Here is a 25,451-nt window from a genome sequence, read left to right as displayed (position 1 = left end):
TCACGCAACTGCTAATAGTTATTGAGTGCTACCACTATCAGGTAGCAAGCTCCAGGAGTTGGTGATGGACATGGAAGCTTGGCGTGCTGCAGTCCATGGGGTCGCAAAGTCGGACATGACTGAGCAATTGAACTGAACTGAACCACTGCCAGGTACAGAACTAAACAGTTTACATAAATCCTCACCTACAGAGTAAATACTAGTATTATCCCTAGATTATAGATGAGACCTGGAAAGTTAAGTACGTTGCGGAAGGAGGTAAATGAAATAAATCAGAATCAAATCTAATTCTGTCTTCTGTCTGAAAATTCGTACTTTAACCCTCTCATTTTATAAATAAGAAAAAAGTAGTTGGAGCAGATAAACTTGCAGCTGGTAAAGACAAGGCTAGGTCTAGAACCCGAGTTACTCCTATTAGGTTTTTGTACATTGTAAGAGCTAAAAACCTATGTTGTTATTGTAGCATTTACAGAGTCCAGTGGAAGCCCCCACTCAGATGAAGGAAGTGTCTTTGCATACTGAAACTATCACTAAGCAGACTGTAATAAAATATAATTTATTCAGTTATAAATTGGGATTATTAATTATAACCACCTCAAGAGTGGTGAGAGAGCTCATGATAGATCTAGAGACCTCTGAACAGTGTGCCATGGAATAGGTACTTACTAAATGCTTAGAAAAACGTAAGTATGTGTTGTTATTGTTAATATTTTTATTATATTGACCCTGGGAGTGGTTATCACAAGAAAAGAATAGGTCAGAAATCTTATGAAATGTTATCCAAGTGTGTCATTAAACTAATATTCTTCTTTTGGACTTTTTACTTCTCTGCTGTTTAGGATAATAATTACAAGATGGTCAAGAATAGGATTTTTGTTTCTTTTTTTTTATTTGAAGTGAGTGTCCCTCAACTTCGTTTATTATTTCAGGGCTTTTTTTCAAAAAAAACAATTTTTATCTATGAAATGTTAACTTGTATGCTTCTATACAGTTCCTTTCTTTCATCCAGGATGGCCTTTATCCAACTATTCCCAAAATTGACTTTTTCTTTCCCCATGGCTTTACTTGGGTTAATTCTTTTTTTAATATTTATTTTTATTTTATGTATGTATTTGGCCATGCTGGGTCTTAGTTGTGGCGCACAGGATCTTTTGTTGCAGCGTATGAGATCTAGTTCCCTGAACCTGGCTCCCCTGCGTTGGGAGCGTGGCGTCTTCGCCATTGGACCACAGAGAAGTCCTGGCTTCATTCTTAATAGAAATCTGTTTTCTCTCTTAACCAGCTCAATTCCTATAGTATTTTAATATTTTATAATGTTATAAAGAATAAGTATGTATTACACTTTTATTATAATTCTTGTGATACACTCAAGATTTTCTTCCTCAACAAATATTTTCCTGATTCATTTGAACTTTGATCTTTCACCTATATACAGTACCTGTAGACAACTTATAATGTGCTGTCATATACTTATTGCCTCAGATAGGATTGCAGTTTTTCCATTTTTATATTTTACTCCAAATAGATTGAAAGACATGCCTGGTTGAAGTTTTAGGTGGTTGGTGCTTTACAAATACTTCAATACTGTGTGAAAACTTGTATTTCAAATTACTTGTGTTTTTTAAAATTGAGAATATTTTCTTTAAAACTAGTCTTGCTGCATACAAAGCCACTGATAACCTTGGTCATCTTCTGGGATTTCCTGAAAATGTCTTGTAATGGGAAGCATTTCTTTATTCCAAAAATTAGCACACCATGAAACAATAGATGGTGGAAGCATATCTTTCTAGTGTGGTGCATTGCATAGCCTATGTGAATAGTTCTTTTTCATTTTTTTAAAGGGCAAATATGAAGGATAATTTGATAAGTAAAACCATTGGATTTAGCATTGCAGTGTCATATTTTAATGTGCAGAAAATATCTTAAAATGCAAGGCTCATAACACAATGTACACCCGCTGCCACTATTTTCAGAATCTGAGGCTTTAAACTTGATATGGTAGAAATTCAAACCTCAGTTCAGTTCAGTACAGTCGCCCAATCGTGTCTGACTCTTTGCAACCCCATGACCCTCAGCACACCAGGCCTCCCTGTCCATCACCAACTCCCAGAGTCCACCCAAACCCATGTCCATTGATTCAGTGATGCCATTCAACCATCTCATCCTCTGTCATCCCCTTCTCCTCCTGCCTTCAATCTTTCCCAGCATCAGGGTCTTTTCCAATGAGTCAGGTCTTCGCATATAGCAAGTAATGATGACCTTGCACATGTTTGTACATTGTAGCCTTATTTTTTGCACTTGATTTAAAGGACATTTGCAATGTACTGATCTCAGGAAACTGTATCAAGTAATTGTAGAGATCTAAGGGTCGGACACAACTGAGCGACTGAACTGAACTGAAGGGAGGGTAGTAAAATGTCCTCAAAATGATCTCTGAGAATGTAACATATTTGTTCACAGTTGAGAATTTCATCTAATGACTTGTTTTGTTCTGTCATGTTTAAGGGAAATATTTTCTCCATCCCTGTTTCTAAAGCAATACTTAGCTTTTTAGATTCTACTGGTACAGAACTCTAAAAGATAAGTCAAATTAGGTCATATTTCCTCAAAACTATGAGACGTTATATTTTTAATTCTTTGTGAACTTTAAGTTTAGGATGGCCCTAAATAATGTGGAATTTGGAATCTAGACCTAGCGAGATTGGCAAGATTTTCTTCTCTTAAAAATTTAGGTAGAAAAAGCATTGCAATCTTTTAAAAACAAATAATCCTCTCTTCAGTCTCTCAACATCCTTCTCTTCTCCAACAACCAACACATGTACGTGTTTTGAAAATTCAGTATTTTATTTTCCGTGATGTTAATTGATTAAATGTAAATCTTAATAAGTCCAAATTCCTTGATTTAAAGGTGTTTAGACTTGAGGCCTAGGATTTTGCCCAGTTCATTCCACATCTCAAAATATGGTTTTTGTCAGGACTAGACAGTAAACAGCTATAGCAGTTGGGATCCAAACCACAATTAATAGTGCTGAATGTCATGTTACAAACCTGCCTCTTGATTTCTTAAAATAAGGAGCTGGGAGTATTTGTGGCAACTGGATCTCAAATACTGTTACCAAAAAGGATTTTGTGTTTTAGTTTCTTCACCTAGTTTTTACGTCTGTTTATAAGGAGATACCAAATGGATTGATTGCAAAGTGGACTGTGACATGCATCTGAGTATAAAGTTATATGGAAACTGTCTAACACTTAACTTTGTTTAAATTACTTCAGTTATTTCTTCTGTGCCTAAGATTACAATTCAGACACTTCAGTCAGAATACTGGTTGTAAACAGTAAAGCAAATTCCAGAATTATAGCCCAAGAATAAGGGAGTGAACTAATGTGTTGGGAGTTCAGACATTTTTAATTTTAGGGGCATTGTCCCTTGGTTTGGTATTTTTCAACAATCGTGCTATTCATTATTTTATTTTATTTTAGCCATGTCCTTTGGGGGCCCGAGATTTTCGAGAGAAACAATGTGCAGACTTTGACAATATGCCTTTCCGTGGAAAGTATTATAACTGGAAACCCTATACTGGAGGTAATGTATAACCTGGCAGAGTTTTCATTATTCTTGAGAGCTTTGCAAATATGAGAATATATAAATACAAACATACCCATACACTCATATACAGCCTAGTAAAAATTAGTGTTGACAAATCAAAGCAGGAATGTGCTCTAGTACTAAAAAGGTCTCCTGTTTTATTAATAGTTTCCCTGTAGTAAAGTTAATGTGTTAGTACAAATGATCAGAAATCACTTTTTAAAACCTAATTCTATTTAGGTACAGAGTTCCTCGAAAGGGTGTAAATCCAAATAATATTTCTGAATTCTTCAGACTTCCTTGAGGTGTATAGATAGTATAATAATTTATAATTATAGAATATTTGGAATTATCATCCTGATATAAATCAACTCAAAAGAAGCTAAGAAAATGTGTTTCTCTCTTGGCCAAAGGCCAAAGATCTTTCCACGGATGATTATTGTTCTTTTTTAGGGAAATATTTTTTGCTCTAACTTAGGCAAGCATCAGACACTAATTGCTCAGTAAGCACAAGTTTTATTATGCTCCCAAAACACAAACTAAAATTTGTTCAAATTTTCTCTTAGAAAAATAAGATGTACTCTTCAAAACAACTTTTATTTATTGTTTTTCCAACATCTTGTTTTTTTTTTTTTCCTCTTGGCTCCACCATGCAGCTAGGGGATCTTAGTTCCTCAAGCAGGGATTGAACCCAGGCCCTAGTAGTGGAAGTGCTGAGTCCTAATCACTAGACCACCAGGGAATTCCCTCAACATCCTACTCTGAAAAGTTTCCAACACAGAGCAATGTTAAAATAATTTTGCAGTGACAACTGTATACCCACCACCAAGATTCTATCATTAATATTTTAATATACTTCTTTATTATATGTCTAGTCATCTCTATCCATTCATTAATTTACTATGTTTTTCAGGTGCATTTCAAAGTAAATTGTAGTCATCAGTATACTTTCCTCTCTAAATACTTCGGCATGCATAAGATTAACTGTAGTTCACTGCTTATTTTTCTTTTGAGCGAAGATTATGTACAATGAAGCACACAGATCTTAACCTACCTAATTGTACTTTCCCTGAGTTTTGACAAACACATGCACCTATAAAACCTTACTGACTTATAGAACATTACCATTGCCTGCAAAATTCTTAGTCCTCATCCTTCTTATTCAGCAACTGGCTCCACCTACTTACAAGAGGCAGTTCTGATTTTTTCCCCCCTATCAATTAGTTTTGTCTGTTACAGAAATTTGTGTAAATAAAATCATGCCGTATTTACTCTCATGGACTTAGCAGCAGCAAGGCTTCTCTAAGCCTGATGTTTTTGATATCCATCCATATCACTGCAAATGTAATTAGTTCATTCTTTTTTATTGTTGAGCAGTATTCCATTGTACTAACCAGTTTGTTTTTCCATTCTGCTATTGATGGAAACCTGTATTGTTTCTAGTTTTCAGCTGCTGTAAACATTTGTGTATGTCTTTTTATGGGCATAGTTTTCATTTTTCTTAGGTAAATACTTAAGGGTGGGATTGCTAGGCCATAGAATAGCTGTGTTTAGTTTTAAAAGAAACTTCCAGATGTTTTTCCAAAGTATTGTACCAAGCACACTCCTACCACCAGTGTATGAGAGTTCTGTTTGCTCTTCATCCTTGCCAGCATTTGTTGTTTGCAGTCCTCTTCTTGTGGGTCTATAATGTTGTCTCAATGAAGTTTTAATTTGTGTTTTCTGATTATTGAATGTGTTGAGCACATTTTCATGTGCTTATTGAGCATTTCTATATCTTCTCATAAAATGTTTGTTCGAATCCCTTGCTTATTTTTAAATTGGTTATTTTTTTATTTTCAAGTGGTTCATTTATAAATTTTACAAGTATTTTCTCATAGCTTATGAGAAAATATTTCTTTTACTTTTCATTATGTTTTACATGATATTTTGGATGAATATAAGATTTTAATTCTGATGACTTCTAATTTTTCAGCTTTTAAATATTTTACAGTCATTGTGTTCTTTGTCCTGTCTTAGAAATCTTTGCCTCCCTCAACTCAGGAAGATATTTTCTTATGTTTTCTTTTAAAAACCTTGAAGTTTTGTTCTTTATATCTACACCCTAAAAATAATTTTGGGGTATGACATGTATTTGTAGTATATTTACGGACTCTATTTTGTTTCATTGATGTATTTGTCAGTCCTATCCTGGTGCCATACTGATTTAATTACTTTAACTGTATAGTCTTGGACATAGGTAGTATAAGCTCCTCCTACTTGGGTCTTTTTTTCAAAAGCTCTTTGGATATTCTAAGTGTTTTGCATTTCCATATAAATTTTAGAGTCAGTTGTTAATTTTTACAGAAGAACATGTTGGACTTATGATTGTTGTCCTGTTGAATCTATGCATCAATTGAGGGAGAACTACTATGCTAACTATTGGATTTTCCAGTTTATGAACATGGTATATTCTCCATGTTTTACTTAACTTCTCTCAGCTGTGCTTTATAGTTTTAGGTTTAAGGTCATGTACATCTTCTGTTAAATCTTTTCCTGAGTAATTTATGGTTTTGACAATACTGTAAATAAAGATTTAAAAGTTTTCATTTTCAATAGTTTGCTCTAATATATACAAATAAGATGGATTTTTATATATTAACTTACATATTCTGTGACCCTTCTAAATTTCCTTACTAGTTCTAATAGTTGTTTTGTAGATTGTTTAGAATTTTCTTGGTAAATAGTCATGCTATCTGGAGATAGGTACTATTTTTTTTCCAATCTTTTTGCCATTTTATTTTCTTCCCTTAATTAACTGACTTGGCCTTTGAGTAAAGTTTGTGCATGTGTCAATTGTATGTGTTTTCTTCTTTATTCTGTTAATAGAGTGACTTAGTTGATAGATTTTGTAATGCCAAACCAACATTTGCTTTTCACATTAAACCCCAGGTGTTGATGACCTTTTTTTATATGTTATTGGGCTTAATAGCTTATATTTAATTGAGGATGTTTACATCTATCTTCATAAGAAATATTTATTTATAAATTTTTTCTTCTCATGGTTTTGACAAGTTTTGGTGTCAAAGTTAATCTGGCTTCCAGAAATAGAATTCTTATTTACTTTGAAAGAGTTCGTAGGATTGCTAATATTTCCTCCTTAGAATAGATTTTACTAATTAAACCATGTAGGCTCAGTATTTTCTTTGTGAAAAGAATTTTTTTTAATTATAAACTCAACTCCATTAATAGATACAAAGTTATTCACATTTTTTATTTTTATGTCAGTTTTTGAGTTTGTCTTCAAGAAATTTATGTTACTTCCATGTTGTCCAGTTTATTGGCAGAAAACTATCATAACATTCTCTTATTATCCTGTTTAATATCTGTAGGATCTGTAGTGATATATACTATTGTATTTCTGACATTGATAATATGTATCTTCTCTCTTTTTCTTGATCAGTCTTGCTTGAAGTTTATCAATTTTATTACTCTTTTCAAAGAAAAAAAGCTTTTATCCTTTTTTCTAATTAGTTTTTTGCTCCTGTTATTATTTTGGTTGAGGGGTTTATTTTGATATTTTGCATTCCCCAAATTCTATATATTTTTATTTACTTCAGTTAAAAATATTTTCTTATTTAAAATGTGATTTCTTCTTTGGCCCATGTATTATTTAAAGCTATGTTATTTTTATATCTAAATAATTTAAAATTTTCTAGATTTTTCGGTTATTGATTTATAATTTATTTATATTATGATCAGTAATAGTCTACATGATTTAAATTTTTAAAATTAGTTAAAATTTGTTTTATGATACAGCTTCTTGTCCAGTTTGGTGTATGTTCTATGTATACTTGAAAAGGATGTATTTTCACCAATTGTTGGCTGTTGTGTTCTATATGATCATCATGTCAAGTTGACATAATATTGTTCAGGTCTTTTATATAATCTTTATGATTTTCTTCTGCTCTGGTTTTTTAATTAGTTCCTGAGAGAAGTGTCTTAAAATCTTCAAGTATTTTACGGCTCTTCTTTTTATGTGTGGTTGAAGTTTTTGCTTCATGTATTTTGAATTGCTTTTATTAGGTACATATACATTTGGGATTGTTCTGTCTTACTGTAGAAGTAAGTCTCTGAAATAGTTCACGGATTTAATCACTAGCATCTTGATAATTGTGTGCTTAGTAAATTAACCCTAAATTCATAATGAGCTTTAAATGAAGATAACTGATAATGTGACCTTCCATTCAGACAATCATCTTAAATCCCTTCTTGAAATAGTAACATTACCTCTTCTAAAAATGTAGTGGAGGAAGCCGAACACATCTTTAACAATAAAAGAAGAATAAATTTATTTGTACTATTATCATATAACATAGTGGGCTAAGGAATATACCATAGCATTTATATGTCCTGCCTATCAAATACCACCTTACATAATTAATACTAAAATTGTATAAATAAAAGATTCAGGTTCTCTTTTTAAAACCTGATGCATAAAAGCTGCATTAAATTCCAAAGCATTACAATAAAGAGATGGGGAAAGAACTATATTGGGTAGTAATGAAAAAAAATTCCCAGTAAGATCTGTGGAAATTTAGAGCAATTTTATTCACAAGAATCTTATAAAAATAAATATAATACCTTGATTATCAGTTCAGGAAGAAATTATTTTATTTATTACTTGTTATTTCTGTGCTTAGTACAGCAAAATGTATCATTAACCTAAGCCTAATAATAACATTGTAAGTTATATAGAAGTTCTATAGCCTGTAGACACTAAAAATGGAAGAAAACATGGAATTCAGCCAAAAGTTGTAAACTGGCAGTTCAGGAACCGTTTTTACTTATATACATGTCTTAAACTCCACAGTATTTTTGAAAACTTTAAATGAGTTGCCAAGAAGAATTTATAGTTTTAAAATCTAGGTTTTTATCTTCTCTTGAAAAAAACAGAATGTCTGGCAATATTGGGCCATCTTTTTACATGACAAATGTCAACTGTAACAGTGATCTTTAATGGATCGTTCTCTCTTACTGTCTGCACCACTCAGTTGGCTTTTCTTTTACTTCACCCTGTAGAGACCTGGATTCTACCTTCACTAACACCTAGGCATATCATCTTCCTGCCTAATATTCTTGTTTAGAAGTATTCTTTTTTTATTTCAAAAATAAATTTTATAAGATTATTATAATAAGACCAAAGCAAGAGTTCAAAAGAAAGTATTTTAAAATAATTATGTATGTATTAATAGCTTTTTATGTGCAGTTTTGAATAAAGGTAAATTCATATTTATTGCTACTTTTCCAGTATACTGAGAAGTTATGATATGCACTCTGCTTATTTTTTAAATTGCTACTATTTATATCTGTTTTTACCTGTTTCACATCAACCTTGAAAAATACAGACTTGATGGACGTGAATTTGAGTGAACTCCGGGAATTGGTAATGGACAGGGAGGCCTGTCGTGCTGTGATTCATGGGGTTGCAAAGAGTTGGACAGGACTGAGCGACTAAACTGAACTGAACTGAAAAATACATACAACCATTGAAAAACAGATTTCAGTGACAAAATAAAAATGCTCAAGTTACTATATGCATTTATTCACAATATAAAATTAGAGTTTTAAAGTTTATTTTTAAGTTTTTATTCAGTTTATTTAAGCTAAAATACATATGATACTATGCAATATTTCTTCAATTTATTGATTCATAGAATTATTCAAATTTGATATATTTTTATCTTTGATTTGCTAATCTCATAAGAATTTATCTTCATGCTAAAGCCATATTCATTGAATATATTTATTTATTTTTATGCTTTTATTTTTTACTTTTTGGTAGCACCAGGAGGCATGTGGGATCTTAGTCCCCCAACTTAACCCGCACCCCCTACAGTGAAAGCGCGGAGTCTTAACCTCCAGCTGTGAGGGAAGTCCCTGATATGTTTAAAGCAGGTCTAAGTTTAATTTTACAACTACTGTATCTTTACTTGAAGTACCAGTTTTTGTATCATCTTCAGTAACAAGTGATATCATTTGTGTAAATTCGTATTTGTCTTACAAGGTCATTCTCAAGGTCTTAAACTTTTTCAGTTTTTAAAAATTGCTTTTATTTCCTCCATTTCTTTTCAATATTCAGTTACTTCCACTATGATCCCTTTTGACCTAAAATATATTGAAAATATATATGGGAAATACCTGAAATTTTAAAACCATAATATTACTCAGCAGATCTTCCGTCAGGTTGCACAAGCAATGCAAATAAACATGATATTTTAGCAAAGAAGGCGATAGAACAGAGAGTGATGTCTATATCAATCATAAATTTGCCATGGATAATATTGAATCACTGTTCCTTAAGAGAAACACTCCATTTACTTTTTTCCTACTATCTCTCCATTTATTACTCTTCCAGGTGGGGTAAAACCTTGTGCATTGAACTGCTTGGCTGAAGGTTACAATTTCTACACTGAACGTTCCCCTGCAGTGATTGATGGGACTCAGTGCAATGCGGATTCGCTGGATATCTGTATCAATGGAGAATGCAAGGTTGCTCAGATTTTGAATCTCACTCCATTTTGCTGGGGTTTTTGAAACTGTTGTCTTTTTTTTCCAGATAATAGCTCCTAATTAATACTATGCTAATTTTTTAATAAAGAGAGCTGTAGTTTGGACTCATTTGATTTTCTATAAGAAATGTACACAGTTAAAGGTAGAATTATCCATTCACAAGCACCTTGCAAATGTGATTTATTCTGGTGTTCTAGTTATATTTATAGGAATTGCTAGAGCTATGAAAATATTTTGGAATTTAATTTTCATTATTCTTATGTTCTGTTTATAAACAAGATGATAGCAAAAGAGAGGGAATAAGGATTCAGTTATTACTTGTATGGCTACTGTGTGTTCTCAAGGAAAGATAATTTGATGTATTTCATAGCAAAATATTTCCTCAAAATGTAAAATAGCTATGCTTTTCTCATTTTGTCTTCTTTTGAAGCATTTATAGTGGTTTTCATTATAGAATTAATCTTACCTTTTTAAAGCGTTTACTTCAGAGAATTAGCCGGATCAGTCCGTTGGAAATTGCAGGAGCAAATCCATGGTGTTTTCCTAGAACTGTATATGAATCTTATCGTATGAAAATCCACAAAAGCCACTGTTCTCTTAACTTTTTTCCTTGTCTGCTTTTGTTTTACCTTAAAGAGAGGCATAAACTGAATGCCAGAAACTGAGAAAGATAAGATTTAAAAACAAACAAACAAAAAACCACTACTTTAGTTAATCTTATCATTTCTCGCAAATTCTGTCCTTATTAACTTGTCTCCAAATGTCTGTCAGATGATGCAGTGTGTGTGTGTGTGTGTGTGTATTTATATATTTACTTGAAGAAACACTTGTTTCTGGGATAGTATAAAAATGTTTCTCAAATAAAAAAGACCGAGGCACAGGTTATATTCAGAGACTACATGCCTAGTATTAATGGCTAAAAGACAAGTTACAAATAAAGTGATAAAATATGCCAAAAATATAGATACAAACTATTTCTATGATACATGCAAAACAGAACGGTAGACTTTCACGTTCTAAAATTACATGTTTACATCTCCTTTTTATTTATGATACTTTTATTCAGCTAATGGAAACAGGTATTCACTTTTAGGAATTTACACAGGCATCAATTCCACAACTAGTCTTTGACTTTAATACTAACAGTTGGATATCCTAAAGGGTCAGTGGTTTAGAAAGGGCAAACCATAATGCTCAGTAAAGACTTGTTATCATCACCCATGTTGTATAGGACCATATACCATTTTTTCTTAGTTAATTGAGGTTATAAATAAAAGCCCATTAACAACAAATTGCAATATTTTAAGAATTGAAGCATGGTATCTATAAATGAAGAAGAAATCTAGTCTAGAAATGTAGATATACATTCCTGGGGAATCAGAATATTTTTCTTTCAAATTGTATGTTGAGAGGTATTAGCTAGAATTACCAGAAAATGAAGGTAGAAGTGGTTCACATTTCCTGTTTAGATTTCCTTTACTGGAAAAGCAAGTAGATAAGTAAGTTGTATTCATTTGATTAGTGGGTCCAAGAGTTACTCTTTTTGACACATTGAATATTCTTCTCTGTTTTCAGCATGTAGGTTGTGATAATATTTTGGGATCCGATGCTAGGGAAGATAGATGTCGAGTCTGTGGAGGGGATGGAAGCACATGTGATGCCATTGAAGGGTTCTTCAATGATTCGTTGCCCAGAGGAGGTGAGTGTGTAGAAAGAAACTCTTCCTCACACCTCTGGTGTACTTGAAATAGACAAATTACTTGATATCCCCCTTATTTTAAAAATTTCTTTATTTAAGCAGACAGTGATTTCTCCCCAAATTGCTTTCAATATTTTAAACATTAAATGTGGCTTCAGATTAGTTATTTTAAGGAAATATTATTCCATTTCTACTTGGCTTCATTTAATAATGTTTCTTTAAGATGGGCATTCCCATAGAGCCTGTGCTGAGGGAAAAAAAAGCATGAACCAATATTATATGTTTTGAGGCTTTAAAGATATTTTGAGATAATTTAGAGAAAAATAATACTCTAGGTGTATTCATGAACCCAAAGGGGAATTTACTTATTACTTATAATTTATAAAGTATAGAAAGAATGGAAGAATAAGGAAACTTAACTGCTGAATGGTTACTGAACACTCATTTTCTGATGAAAGCTCCAGATGCTGCTTATTACTGGTAATATTCTGTGTTCCAGGCTACATGGAAGTAGTGCAGATACCAAGAGGCTCTGTTCACATTGAAGTCAAAGAAGTTGCCATGTCAAAGAACTATATTGGTAAGTAGCATATTTTGCTAGATTTTAAATATTAATGAGGAAAAGCGGCACAGTATCAAAAAGGAAAAGACATGCTGCTTTAAGGTAGAACACTTTGACGTTAAAAAAGAAGTTCCATATGAAAAAACTAAACAAAAAATTAGCAGTTTACACCTTACTCTTTATGGGTGGTTTGATTTTTTAAAAATAATTTGCATAAAATACAATGCATTCTTTGTAAGTCTGTAGTTCAAAGAGTGTTACAATTATATGTGTGTGTGTGTCTATGTATCCATATAAATACTACAACCAAAATGTAGGACATTTATATGACTCCAGAACATTTTTTCCTTATCTTTTGCAGTCAAGTCTCCCAGCCTTAGCCTCAGAAAACATTGATCTCTTTTCTGACGTATCATTATTATTCTGACATTATTCTATTACCTTTCTTTATTCTGGAATTTCATATTCACATAAATAGGATCATAACAATATGTACTTTTACATCTGGCTTTTCTCGTTCATAACAAATAATTTTGAGATTCATCTATATTGCTGAGTGTGTTCGAAGTTCATTCCTTTTTAATTGCCAAATAGTATTCCATTGTATGAATATACCATCATTTGTCTGCTCATTTTTTGATGGATATTTGAGTATTTGCTGTCTTCAACTATTATGAATAAAACTTATTTGCACATTCACAGACAAGCTATGTACGGACATATATTTTCATTTCTCCTGGATAAAAAGCCTAAGAGTGAAATATCTGGTCATGTAATAAATATATGTTTAACCTTTTAAGAGGGCTTCCTGGGGGCTTGGCAGTAAAGAATCTGCCTCCCCATGGAGGGAGGAGACATGAGTTCAATCCCTGGATCTGGAATATCCCCTGGATCTGGAATATCCCCTGGAAAAGGAAATGACAATCCACTCTAGTATTTTTGCCTGGAAAATCCCATTGTCAGAGGAGCCTGGCAGGCTCATTATGAGGTCACAAAAGAGTTGGACGTGACTTAGTGACTAAACAAAAACAAACAAGAAAACCTTATAAGAAATTGGTTGAATTAACTGTTTTAAATGATTGTATCATTTATATTCCCACCAGGAATGTGAAAGAGTTCCAGTTGTTCTACATCCTCATCAATTCTTGGCATTGTCAGTCTTTTTAACTGTACCCATAGAGATATTTTCTGTGTGTGAAGTACCTAAACAAATATTTTGCCTACTTTTTTTTTAATTTATAAAGTTGTAAGTTATTTATAAATACTAGTTATAAATCCCTGCTCAAGTATATGTTTTATGAATATTTTCTTCTAGTCTGTGGCTTGTTCTTAATTGTGTCTTTTAATTTTGATGAGATATAATGTGTAAATTTTTTTATGGTTTGTACTTTCACATCTTACCTTAAAATTTTTTCCTACCCTGAGGTTGCAAAGACTGTCTTCATGTGTCTTAAATAAATTATGAGTTTAGCTTTTACATTTAGATATTTGGTCCATTTTGAATCTTTATGTAAGGTGTGAAGTAAGGATTGAGGTTCAATTATTTTCACATAGATATTCAGTGGCTATAGCACATTTATTTAAGACAATTGTTTCCCCCTTCAACTACCTTGACATTTTTGTGAGAGGTCAATCTCACATAAAGGTATGGATCTGTTGATGTTCCCTCCCCTTAAACCAAAACCATGTTGTATGGATTAATAGACATTTCCATTAAGTCTTGAAAATAAGAAGCATTAGGTCTTCAAATTTGTTCTTTCTCAAAATATTCTTGCTTCGCTAGGTCCGTTACATTTCTATATAGTTTTTTGAATCAACTTGTTAATTTCTAAAAAATGAGATTATTTGGAATCTATAGATCAATTTGGGGAGAATTGACATCTTAAAAATATTGTCTTCCACACATGTAGCCCAGTGTTCATTACAGCACCATTTACAATAGCCAGAACATGGAAGCAACCTAGATGTCCATCAACAGATGAATGGATAAAGAAGTTGTGGTACATGTACATAATGGAATATTACTCAATCATAATAAGAAATGAATTTGAGTCAGTTCTAGTGAGGTGGATGAACCTAAAGCTTGTTATCCAGAGTGAAGTAAATCAGAAAGAGTAAAACAAATATCTTATATTAATGCATATATATAGAATCTTTAGAAAACTGGTACTGATGAACTTATTTGTAGGGCAACAATAGAGATGCCGACATAGAGAACGGACTTATGGACACACTTATGGAGGAAGGAGAGGATGGGACAAATTGAGAGGGTAGCATTGAAACATACACCTTACCATATGTAAAATAGGTAGCCAGTGGGAATTTGCTGTATGATGCAGGAAGCTCAACCCAGTGCTCGTTGACAACCTAGAGGGGTGGTATGGGGTAGGAGGTAGGGAAGTTCAAGAAGGAGAGGGCATATGTATATCTATGATTCATTCATGTTGATGTATGGCAGAAACCAACACAGCATTGTAAAGCAATTATCCTCCAGTTATAAATAAACTGTGAAGCCTGGTGTTTTCTGTGTGGGAAGTTTTTAATGAAAAATTCAGTTTTTGTAATAGCTATAAAGTTGTTGAATTTATTAGCATAATGCTTTGTGTAATATTACCTAATTATCCTCTTTGAATGCCTGTAGGATCCGTAGTGATGGCTCTTCTCTCATTCTTCACATTGGTGTTTGGTGTCTTCTTTTTCTTAATCATTCTAGTATTATTTAGTTAGTTCAGTTGCTCAGTTGTGTCCGACTCTTTGCGACCCCATGAATCACAGCATGCCAAGCCTCCCTATCCATCACCAACTCCCGGAGTTCACTCAAACTCATGTCCATCGAGTCGCTGATGCCATCCAGCCATCTCATTCTCTGTCATCCCCGTCTCCTCCAGCCCCCAATCCCTCCCAGCATCAGAGTCTTTTCCAGTGAGTCAACTAGTCGCATGAGGTGGCCAAAGTATTGGAGTTTCAGCTTTAGCAACAGTCCTTCCAATGAACACCCAGGATTGATCTCCTTTAGAATGGACTGGTTGGATCTCCTTGCAGTCCAAGGGACTCTCAAGAGTCTTCTCCAGCACCACAGTTCAAAAGCATCAATTCTTCGGCGCTCAGCTTTCTTCACAGTCCAACTCTCACATCCATACATGACCACGGGAAAAACCATAGCCTTGACTAGACGGACCAGTATACCATAAATCATTTAGTATTCTGTAAATGTCAATTAGATTAAATTGATTAGTAGTTTTTATTAATTTTATTGTCTTTTCAAAGAACTGGCTTTTGGTTTAAATGATTTTCCTATTATTTCTCCATTTTCCATCATATTGATTCCCATTCTTTATTATTTCCTTTTTGTGACTCACTTTCTGTTTAATTTGTTATTTTTTCTAGCTTATCAAGAGAGAAACTTAGATTATTGATTTTTAAAGTCTGTTCTCCACTCTAAAATAAGCACTATAGTTTGCACTATAAATTTCCCTCTAAGCACTGCTTTAACATCATCCCATATACTTTTGATATGTTGTTTTATCATTAATGCTCAGTTTAAAATATTTTCTTATTTACCACAAATCATGGCTTCGAAGGTATTATTCAGTTTCTAAATATTTGGGGGGACTCCAGGTGTCATTACTGATTTTTATTTTAATTCTATTATGGACAGATAAGATACTTGTATGATTTTAGTTCTTTTGTTGAGGTTTGTTTTATGCCCCAGAACATAGTCTCTTTTAGTGAATGTTCCATGTCCACTTGAGAAGAATGTGTATTATAGTGGTATTGGGTTGAGTATTCCATAAATGTCAATTAGATTAAATTGGTTGATAGTTTTGTTGAAGTCTTGTACATTTTAATTTATTTTCTGCCTGTTTGTTTCAGCAAATACTGAAAGATTCATGTTGAAATATCCAACTGGAATTGTAGATTTGTTTATTTCTCCCATTAGTTTGTAAGGTTTTGCTGCATTTATTTTCAAACCTTGTTGTTAGGTGTGTAGACATTCAAGATTATTAGATTTTATTGATGTCTTGAACATTTTATCATTATCCTATATTCTTTATTTCTGATGGTATTCTTTGACCCACATCTATTTTGACTGGTACTAATCTAGCAACCCAGATTTCTTCTATTAGTGCTTGTATAGTAAATTCTTTTCTGTTAACCCACTTTTCATATGTAGGTGTTTATGAACTTTAAATATGTTTCTTCTAGGCAACGTGTTTTTTGATTCTCCTTTCTTATGGTGTCTAACAATCTTTGCTTTTTCAAATACAATCTGTAAATACGGGGGCTTGAGAAACTTTTTCTGTAATGGGCCACATGGTAAATATTTTCAGCTTTACAGGACATGAAGACTATCTCAGTCAGCTATGTCTGAATCATTTGTATTTAGTAGGATTATTAAAATCATTGGATTTAAGTCTGTCATTGTGTTGTTTTTCTATTCTGTCCTTGTATTTTTCCCTTTATTCTTCTTTTATGTTTTCTTTATGTTTTTTCAAATGTTTTATGGTATTCCAAGTAATAGACTTCTCTGGTGGCTTAGACAGTAAAGAATCTGTGTGCAATGCAGGAGACCTAAGTTCAGTTCCTGGATTGGGAGGATCTCCTGGAGAAGGGAATGGCTGCCCACTCCAGTATTCTTGCTTAGAAAATCCCATTGACAGAAGAGTCTGGCAGGCTACAGTCCATGGGCTCACAAAGAGTCAGACACAACTGAGCAACTAAGCGCACACAATGACTTATTAGCTATATTGCTTTGTTCTATTTAAATAGTAGTTGCTCTAGAATTTACAAAATGCATCTTTATACCTTCAAAAAATATTACAGCATTTATGTATGATACAAGACTCTTAACAACAGATTACTTCCATTGTATTCTTCCATCCTTTGTGTTGTTTTTTAAAAGCACATTTTACTTCTTCATATATTATAAACACAATACATTGTTATTATTTTTTTCTAAAGAGTCAGTTATCCTTTTAAAAAATTTTAAAATAAGAATTATTTTGTTTACTTACATATTTACTGTATCTGTCATACTTTCTTTCTTTGTGTTGACCTGAGCATCCATCCATCTATATCTTCCAGGTTTTTTCATTAGATTTGTTTTCCCTTAAAGTTCTTGAGTATATTTATGATAGTTGTTTGAAAGTTATTTTCTACTAATTCTATAATTTCTGTCATTTCTGAGTCTCTTGCTGTTAATTGGCTTTCTTGGTTTAGACCATATTTTCCTCCTCCTTGCCATTTGTAGTAGTTTTTCATTAGGTGTTGTACATTGTGAATATTTTCTTACTGAGAGTGTGGATTTTTTTATTGTTGTTTTCCTTTGGAGTGTTAAGTAACTTGTAGATGATGATCTTTTTGAGGCCTGTTTTTGAGAGTTGTTGAGATGAGTCCAGAGTAGCCTTTATTCCAGAGTTGCTCAGCCCCACTAAAAAGACATTATTCTCTGATGAATGCCCTAGTGCTTGAAACTTCTGAATTCTTGCTCTAGAAATTTTTCTGCTTATGCTTATCTATTATTGGGGTGAGGTGGTCTTGCCTCATGGAATTTTATCCTGTGTATGTATAGACTACTATTCAGTAACAGATTCCCTCCTTTTACTCTAATTTTCTGGTTCTGCAAATTCCAGCTATTTTAGCCTTCCTAGTTTCTGATCTTTGTCTCCTAACTCAGTGAGACCACCATGTTCTACTTTGGTTCTCCTGGTCTACACTGACAGAAAGTACCTCCAGGCAGAAAGCTAGGGAAATTATATGACTCACTTTGTGTTCCTTTTTGCATGTCACAGTCCTTCACCATCCTGGCCAGTGTCTAAAAACAGCTGCTTCTTATATTTCATAAGTTTTCTAGTTGCTTATAGTTGGAGGGCAAGCCCAATCCCAGTTATTTCCCATGTAAAAAAATGGAAATTCTGTTTATTTGATATTTGATTCCTTGAGATGGATTTAGACTGTATTATGTCACTTATGAGTTCTTACTCCTCTTAAAATATCACCTCTTTTTCCTTAAATCGTTTAAAAATAAGACTATATCTGGAATGTATCTTTAGAATATCAGTATCATCAGACTCTTCCTTTCTTTGTTTAAGAAGACTTTTTTATTTTTACAGCATAATTTTAGATTCCTTTGTGCAACAGCAAGAATCAAAACAAAAATAAGATTTCTAACATCAGATGTTTTACCTTTGATAATTCTCTGTCCGTAATGCCACATCCTCCTCACATCCTCCTTCCTTAGCATATTTTTGTTCGGTCCTTTAAATGTTTGGTGTTGCTCTGAAATACATTATGATACTAGAAAAGATGACTTAGGATTACTTAACTGAGTAGATAGGAAAATTGAAAAGTGAGAGCTTAAAATAAAGGAGAATTCAAAGCTGCTAGATGTCTTGTTTTTATTTTTGTTTTCACTGTTTTGTATTGTGCAGATTCAGATATATTTGTTGTTGTTAATTGCTCAGTCATGTCTGACTGTTTGTGACTCCATGTACTGCAGCATGCCAGGCTTTCCTGTCCTTCACTATCTCCTGGAATTTGCTCAAACTCATGTCCATCAAGTCGATGATGCCATCCAAACATTTCATCCTCTGTCACCCCCTTCTCCACCTGCTCTCAATCTTTCCCAGTATCTGGGTCTTTTCCACTGTGTCAGCTCTTTGTGGTCAAAGTATTGACCCTTCAACTTCAGCAGCAGTCCTTCCAATGAATATTCACAGTTGATTTATTTTAGGGTTGACTGGTTTGATATCTTTGCTGTTCAATGGACTCTGAAGAGTCTTCTCCAGCACCACATTTCAAAAGCATCAATTCTTCAGCTCTCAGTCTTCTTTATCGTCCAGCTATCACATCCGTACGTGACTCTTGGGAAAACCATAGCTCTCACTAGACGGACTTTGTGGACAAAGTGATATCTCTGCTTTTTAATATGCTGTCTAGGTTTGTCATAGCTTTTCTTCCAAGGAGTAAGCGTCTTTAATTTCATGGCTACATTCAGCATCTGCAGTGATTTTGGAACCCAAGAAAGTAAAGTCTGTCACTGTTTCCATTGTTTCTCCATCTATTTGCCATGAAGTGATGGGACAAGATGCCATGATCTTAGTTTTTAGAACGTTGAGTTTTAAGCCACCTTCTTCACTCTCCTCTGTCACTTTCATCAAGAGGTTCTTTAGTTCCTCTTCACTTATTAAGGTGGTGTCATTTGTATATCTGATGTTATTGATATTTCTCCCAGCAATCTTGATTCCAGCTGTGCTTCATCCACCCCAGCATTTTGTATGAGGTACTCTGCATACAAGATAAATAAGCAGGGTGACAATATACAGCCTTGATGAACTCCTTTCCAAGTTTGGAACTAACCTGTTGTTTCATGTCTGCTTGTAACTGTTACTTCTTGACCTGCATACAGGTTTCTCAGGAACCTGGTCAGGTGGTCCAGTATTCCCATCTCTTGAAGAATTTTCCACAGTTTGTTGTGATCCACACAGTCAAAGGCTTTAGCGAAGTCAGTGAAGTAGAAGTAGATGTTTATATGGAATTCTGTTGCTTTTTCTATGATCCAACAGATGTTGGCAATTTGATCTCTGGTCCTCTGCCTTTTCTAAATCCTACTTCTACATCTGGAAGTTCTCGGATCACATCCTTTGAAGCCTAGTTTGAAGGATTTTGAGCATTACCATTCCAGCATGTGAAATGAGCACAGTTGTATGGTAGTTTGAACTTTCTTTGGCATTGCCCTTCTTTGGGATTGCAAGAAAACTGACCTCTTCCAGTCCTGTGGCCACTGCTGAGTTTTCCAAATTTTGCTGCCATATTGAGTGTAGCACTTTAAAGCATCATCTTTTAGGATCTGAATTAGCTCTGATGAAATGCCATCACCTCCTCTCGCTTTGTTCATAGTGATGCTTCTTAAGGCTCACTTGACTTCACATTCACAGGATGTCTGTCTCTAGGCAAGTGATCACACCATTGTGGTTATCTGTGTCCTTAAGACCTTCTTTGTATAATTGTTCTATGTATTCTTGCTACCTCTTCTTAATCTCTTCAGCTTTGTTCAGTTCAGTTCAGTCGCTCAGTCGTGTCCAACTGTTTGCAACCCCATGGACTGCAGCACACCAGGCTTCCCTGTCCATCACCAACTCCCGGAGTTTTCTCAAGCTCATGTCCATTGAGTTAGTGATGCCATCCAGTCATCTTATCCTCTGTTGTCCCCTTCTCCTCCCATCTTCAATCTTTCCCAGAGTCAGGGTCTTTTCAAATGAGTCACTTCTTTGCATCAGGTGACCAAAGTGTAAGAGTTTCAGCTTCAACATCAGTCCTTTCAGTGAATATTCAGGACTGATTTCCTTTAGGATGGACTGGTTGGATCTCCTTGCAGTCCAAGGGACTCTCAAGAGTCTTCTCCAACACCACAGTTCAAAAGCATCAATTCTTCTGCACTCAGCTTTCTTTATAGTCCAACTCTCACATCCATACATGACTAGTGGAAAAACTGTAGCTTTGACTAGACAGACCTTTGTTGGCAAAATAAAACTGTCTAGGTTGGTCATAACTTTTCTTCCAAGAAGTAAGCGTCTTTTAATTTCATTGCTGCAGTCACTATGTGCAGTGATTTTGGAGCCCCCAAAAAGTAATGTCTGTCACTGTTTCCACTGTTTTCCCATCTATTTGCCATGAAGTGATGGGACCAGATGCCATTATCATAGTTTTGTGAACGTTGAGCTTCAAGCCAACCTTTTCACTCTCCTCTTTCACTTTCATCAAGAGGCTCTTTGGATCTTCTTCTCTTTCTGCCATAAGAGTGGTGTCATCTGCATATCTGAGGTTATTGATATTTCTCCCGGAAATCTTGATTCCAGCTTGTGCTTCATCCAGCCCAGTGTGTCTCATGATGTACTCTGCATATAAGTTAAATAAGCAGGGTGACAATATATAGCCTTGACGTACTCCTTTTCCTATTTGGAACCAGTCTGTTGTTCCATGTCCAGTTCTAACTGTTGCTTCCTGACCTGCGTATAGGTTTCTCAAGAGGCAGGTCAGGTGGTCTGGTATTCCGATCTCTTTCAGAATTTTCCACAGTTGTTAGGTCCATATAATTTATGTCCTTTATTGTGTTCATCTTTGCATGAACTGTTCCCTTGGTATCTCTTACTTTTCTTGAAGAGGTCTCTAGCCTTTCCCCTTTTATTGTTTTCCTCTTATTTCTTTGCATTATTCACTTAAGAAAACTTTATCTCTCCTTGCTATTCTTTGGCATTCTGCGTTCAGTTGGGTATATGTTTCCCTTTCTCTTTTGCCTTTTCCTTCTCTTCTTTTCTCATGTATTTGTAAGGCCTCCTCAGACAACCATTTTGCCTTCTTGCATTTCTTTTTCTTGGGGATAGTTTTGGTCACCACCTCTTGTACATTGTTACAAACCTCCATCCATAGTTCTTCAGGCATTCTATCTATCAGATCTAATCCCTTGAATCTGTTTGTCACTTCCACTATATAATCGTAAGGGATTTGATTTAGGTCATACCTGAATGACCTAGTGGTTTTCCCTATTTTCTTCAATTTAAGTCTGAATTTTGCAATTAGGAGTTCATGATCTGAGCCACAATCAGCTCCCAGTGTTGTTTTTGCTGACAATTTAGAGCTTCTCCATCTTCGACTGCAAAAATATAATCAGTCTGATTTCAACATTGACCATCTTGTGATGTCCATGTGTAGAGTAATCTCTTGTGTTTTTGTGTTTGCTATGACCAGTGTATTCTCTTGACAAAACTCTGTTAGCCTTTGCCCTGCTCCATTTTGTCCTTATATTACCTAGGTAATTTTTATTTTTCAAATGAGACAGAATTACTGTGAGAGTTGAAAATAAAAAATTTTAAATATAAGACAAATTTAAGACTAAATAATTTTTAGCTAGCATGTTCCTGTCTCTAAAGTTTAGACTTTTTTTGAAAGTCAAATGCATTTACAGCATTTTTGAAGTCAAGAAGGTACAGATATATTTTCCAGGCAGTTAGGGATGAGGAAATTAAAATGATCTATACTCCTAAGGATAAGTGGTAGATTTCCAGACTCTGCACCATGATCATTTTAGTCCTTTGGGGCTGCATGATCATCTGGCCTCATAAAGTTTTTGAATAATTTACCAAACTAACAGAAAGATTAAGCTGACATGTTTGTCACTGTCAAAGCATGATAATTATTATCAAAATTATCACTCATTTATTTATAGATGTTTTTATGTAGTGGTGCTGATAACCATTTCTGTGTTACATATTTTTAAACTTTGTTATACATTTTTTTCCTAAGGAGGTTTAAAAAATGATGTTAATCTTTTTCTTTATACCTTCTGAGGTTTTGATCATGCTTAGAAAAGCCTTTCAATGCCCCAACATTATTTTTTTTTAATATTCCCACATTTTCTCCTAGCATTTTATGACTTAACTATATTTACATTTAAATAATTACACATCTGGCAGTTATTCTTTTCTCTCCCTTTCTTTAAACTTTGTTTTTATTGAATTAAGATTCAAATAATATAGAATTCAAACATTTTAAAATGAACAATATAGTGGCATTAAATACATTCCAAAATATTTTAATCATCCCAGAAACAACCCCATGTCCATTAAACAGTTACTTCCCATCCTACAGCCCCTGGCAGCCACCAATTTGCTCTTTGTCCCTATGGATATACCTATTCTAATATTTCTTGTAAATAGAAGTTTTCCAGTACTCTTGCCTGGAAAACTCCCTATTGTACTTGTGTTTAATTCATAACTGTCCATTTTGTTCTATTTTTCTGTCCATTTGTGTGCCAGACCACAGGTTGCCCCACCCCTGATTTGTATAATTACCGTTTTAACATTTGGACAGGAAAGTCCACTCCTCACCCTACTCCCATCCTTTAGTCATAATTTCCCTTGCCTTTTCCATATTTTTATTCTTTCAGATAAGCCTTTCATTCTTTTCTATCAATAACATAAATGCTCAATATCTTCTTGACATTCACGTGGAAAATTACTGTTTTAAAGTGTACTTAAGAAGATGGTCAAGAATCCCATATCTAAATAAAAATGGATATTCATTGTACACTTCAGTGCAGTTATTAATCAGTTACATTGTAGTGAATGAAGTTTCACATTTTAGCTAAAGTGTTTTGGTGTTTTTTTTTTTTTAATTTTTTTTTTTAGCTTTAAAATCTGAAGGGGATGATTACTATATTAATGGTGCCTGGACTATTGACTGGCCGAGGAAATTTGATGTTGCTGGGACAGCTTTTCACTATAAGAGACCAACTGATGAACCAGAATCCTTAGAAGCTTTAGGTCCCACCTCGGAAAATCTCATTGTCATGGTAAATATGCCTTTGCCACTTCATTTCTCCTCTTTTTAATCTGTCCTTTGAGGTAAGATGGGGCAGGATTTATTATCTGAAATTAAAGTGATGAAATTAAAGTAAATAATGGTAAAATGCCCAAGGGTGAAAAAATCTGTGTAAAATTAAGACTGTGCTGCTCTTTCCATGTGACTGATCTTTTCAATGCCTGCTTGAATAATATTTGTATAACCAAACAAGGCAAATGAGAGAAATGGCTCCAAATTACCCATGAAAATGGAAGGAGAATATTCAGTATAAGTACATGTGTTCTAAAAGTTGTCTTAAATTTCCCTTAAGACTTATATTATGGCATTTTCTTCTTCAAAAGAAATAATAAATATCTGAATAAAGGCTCATTGTATTTTAATTATCTTCACCAGTTGTTTTCAATGGCAGGTTCTGCTTCAGGAACAGAATTTGGGAATTAGGTATAAATTCAATGTTCCCATCACCCGGACGGGCAGTGGAGACAATGAAGTTGGCTTTACATGGAATCATCAGCCTTGGTCAGAATGCTCTGCTACTTGCGCTGGAGGTAAGACACCCACTAGGCAGCCCACCCAGAGGGCAGGATGGAAAGCAAAACATTCTGAGCTATGCTTTGTGTTTGCTAAAGAAGCTAATTGGAAACATTTCTTGCAGGTTTGCTTCAAGCTGTAATTTAGCAAAAGAAACTTTGCTTTAATTACATTATATTCCATTTGTTTTTAACCTCATGTAATTTGTACAGATTTGTTGGTAAAATACATCTTGGCACAATGAGTGTCTCTGCTGGTGCTTCTCCCAAGACTATCTTGAAGGTGGGCTGTTTGCTTTTCGTGAACACATTCTTGGTAAAGAACATCAGGAGTTTTAAATAAGAAAATGAGCAAGAATCAGACGGCACAGATGCAACATCTTGTAATGGGGGATGAGAATGTATGTCTGTGTGCTTGTATGTTTGTGTTTGTGTGCTTGTGTGTTTCCCACAATCCTATTCAAACTCCCTTCTGCAGCCATCCAAGTTAAGGGGCTATATTCTGGGATACTACAATAATTACCGGTCTGGGTCTCTGGCTTAATGGTGTTTGCAGACCCCATGGTAGTCCCTCAGAGAGGTAGCTGCTAGGCGGTGGTTGGTGATGTGTTGGTTGTCCCATGTGCGTTTTTCATGGGTGCCTTTTCCCCACAATTTACTCTATTCCTAATCCTCCTCCCTCTAGTGGCCACCAATGCAATTCTTTACCTCTGGCTGGGAGAGCAGGACAGTTGGCTTCCTTCAAAGCCAACACCCTTGCTGCTGCATGGACTGGTGAGTAGAAGTGCTGTGCAAGCAGCATCTTCCTTCTCTCTGGAGACTAAATGCATCGCCTCCACCGTACACCTTGATCCTAATAGGCAAGAAAACAAACGTATCCCTCAGGTTTGTGCTGGACTAGAGCCCCTCACCATTCCAAAAGCAAAGGTGAAATTTTGAATAGTGATATATATAGAATGGGAGAGATGGAACTAAAGTGAATCATCCCATTTTACCCCATATTCCAATTACCTATTTTTCCTTTCTAAACTACTGAGAAACACATGCTTTACATGGACTTTATCCTACTAGTCCTGTACTCACTGAATCTCTAAATACTTCTGATTCTCAAAGCTTGAATCAGAGAAATTATTTTTCACAGAAGTGAATAATCACAATAAT

General features: G+C 34.4%; 1 protein-coding gene across 1 annotated transcript in view; it reads left to right on the top strand.

Annotated features, from left to right (window-relative positions):
* The window catches only part of ADAMTS6 (ADAM metallopeptidase with thrombospondin type 1 motif 6), a 304,548-nt gene that overhangs the window by 215,254 nt on the left and 63,843 nt on the right, over nucleotides 1-25,451 (top strand). Inside the window, exons 15-20 of the mRNA XM_055421989.2 lie at nucleotides 3,481-3,583; nucleotides 9,984-10,117; nucleotides 11,714-11,837; nucleotides 12,337-12,417; nucleotides 23,586-23,749; nucleotides 24,170-24,308. Of these exons, the coding sequence (XP_055277964.2) occupies nucleotides 3,481-3,583; nucleotides 9,984-10,117; nucleotides 11,714-11,837; nucleotides 12,337-12,417; nucleotides 23,586-23,749; nucleotides 24,170-24,308 (745 nt within the window). The remainder of the gene's footprint in view (nucleotides 1-3,480; nucleotides 3,584-9,983; nucleotides 10,118-11,713; nucleotides 11,838-12,336; nucleotides 12,418-23,585; nucleotides 23,750-24,169; nucleotides 24,309-25,451) is intronic.

Source organism: Moschus berezovskii, chromosome 18, assembly GCF_049115385.1.
Source record: "Moschus berezovskii isolate FMDL1 chromosome 18, NW_MosBer_1.0, whole genome shotgun sequence".
Classification (NCBI taxonomy): Eukaryota; Metazoa; Chordata; class Mammalia; order Artiodactyla; family Moschidae; genus Moschus; species Moschus berezovskii.
The sequence above is the reverse complement of the archived record's forward strand: the minus strand, read 5'-3'. Positions and strand labels throughout refer to the sequence as shown.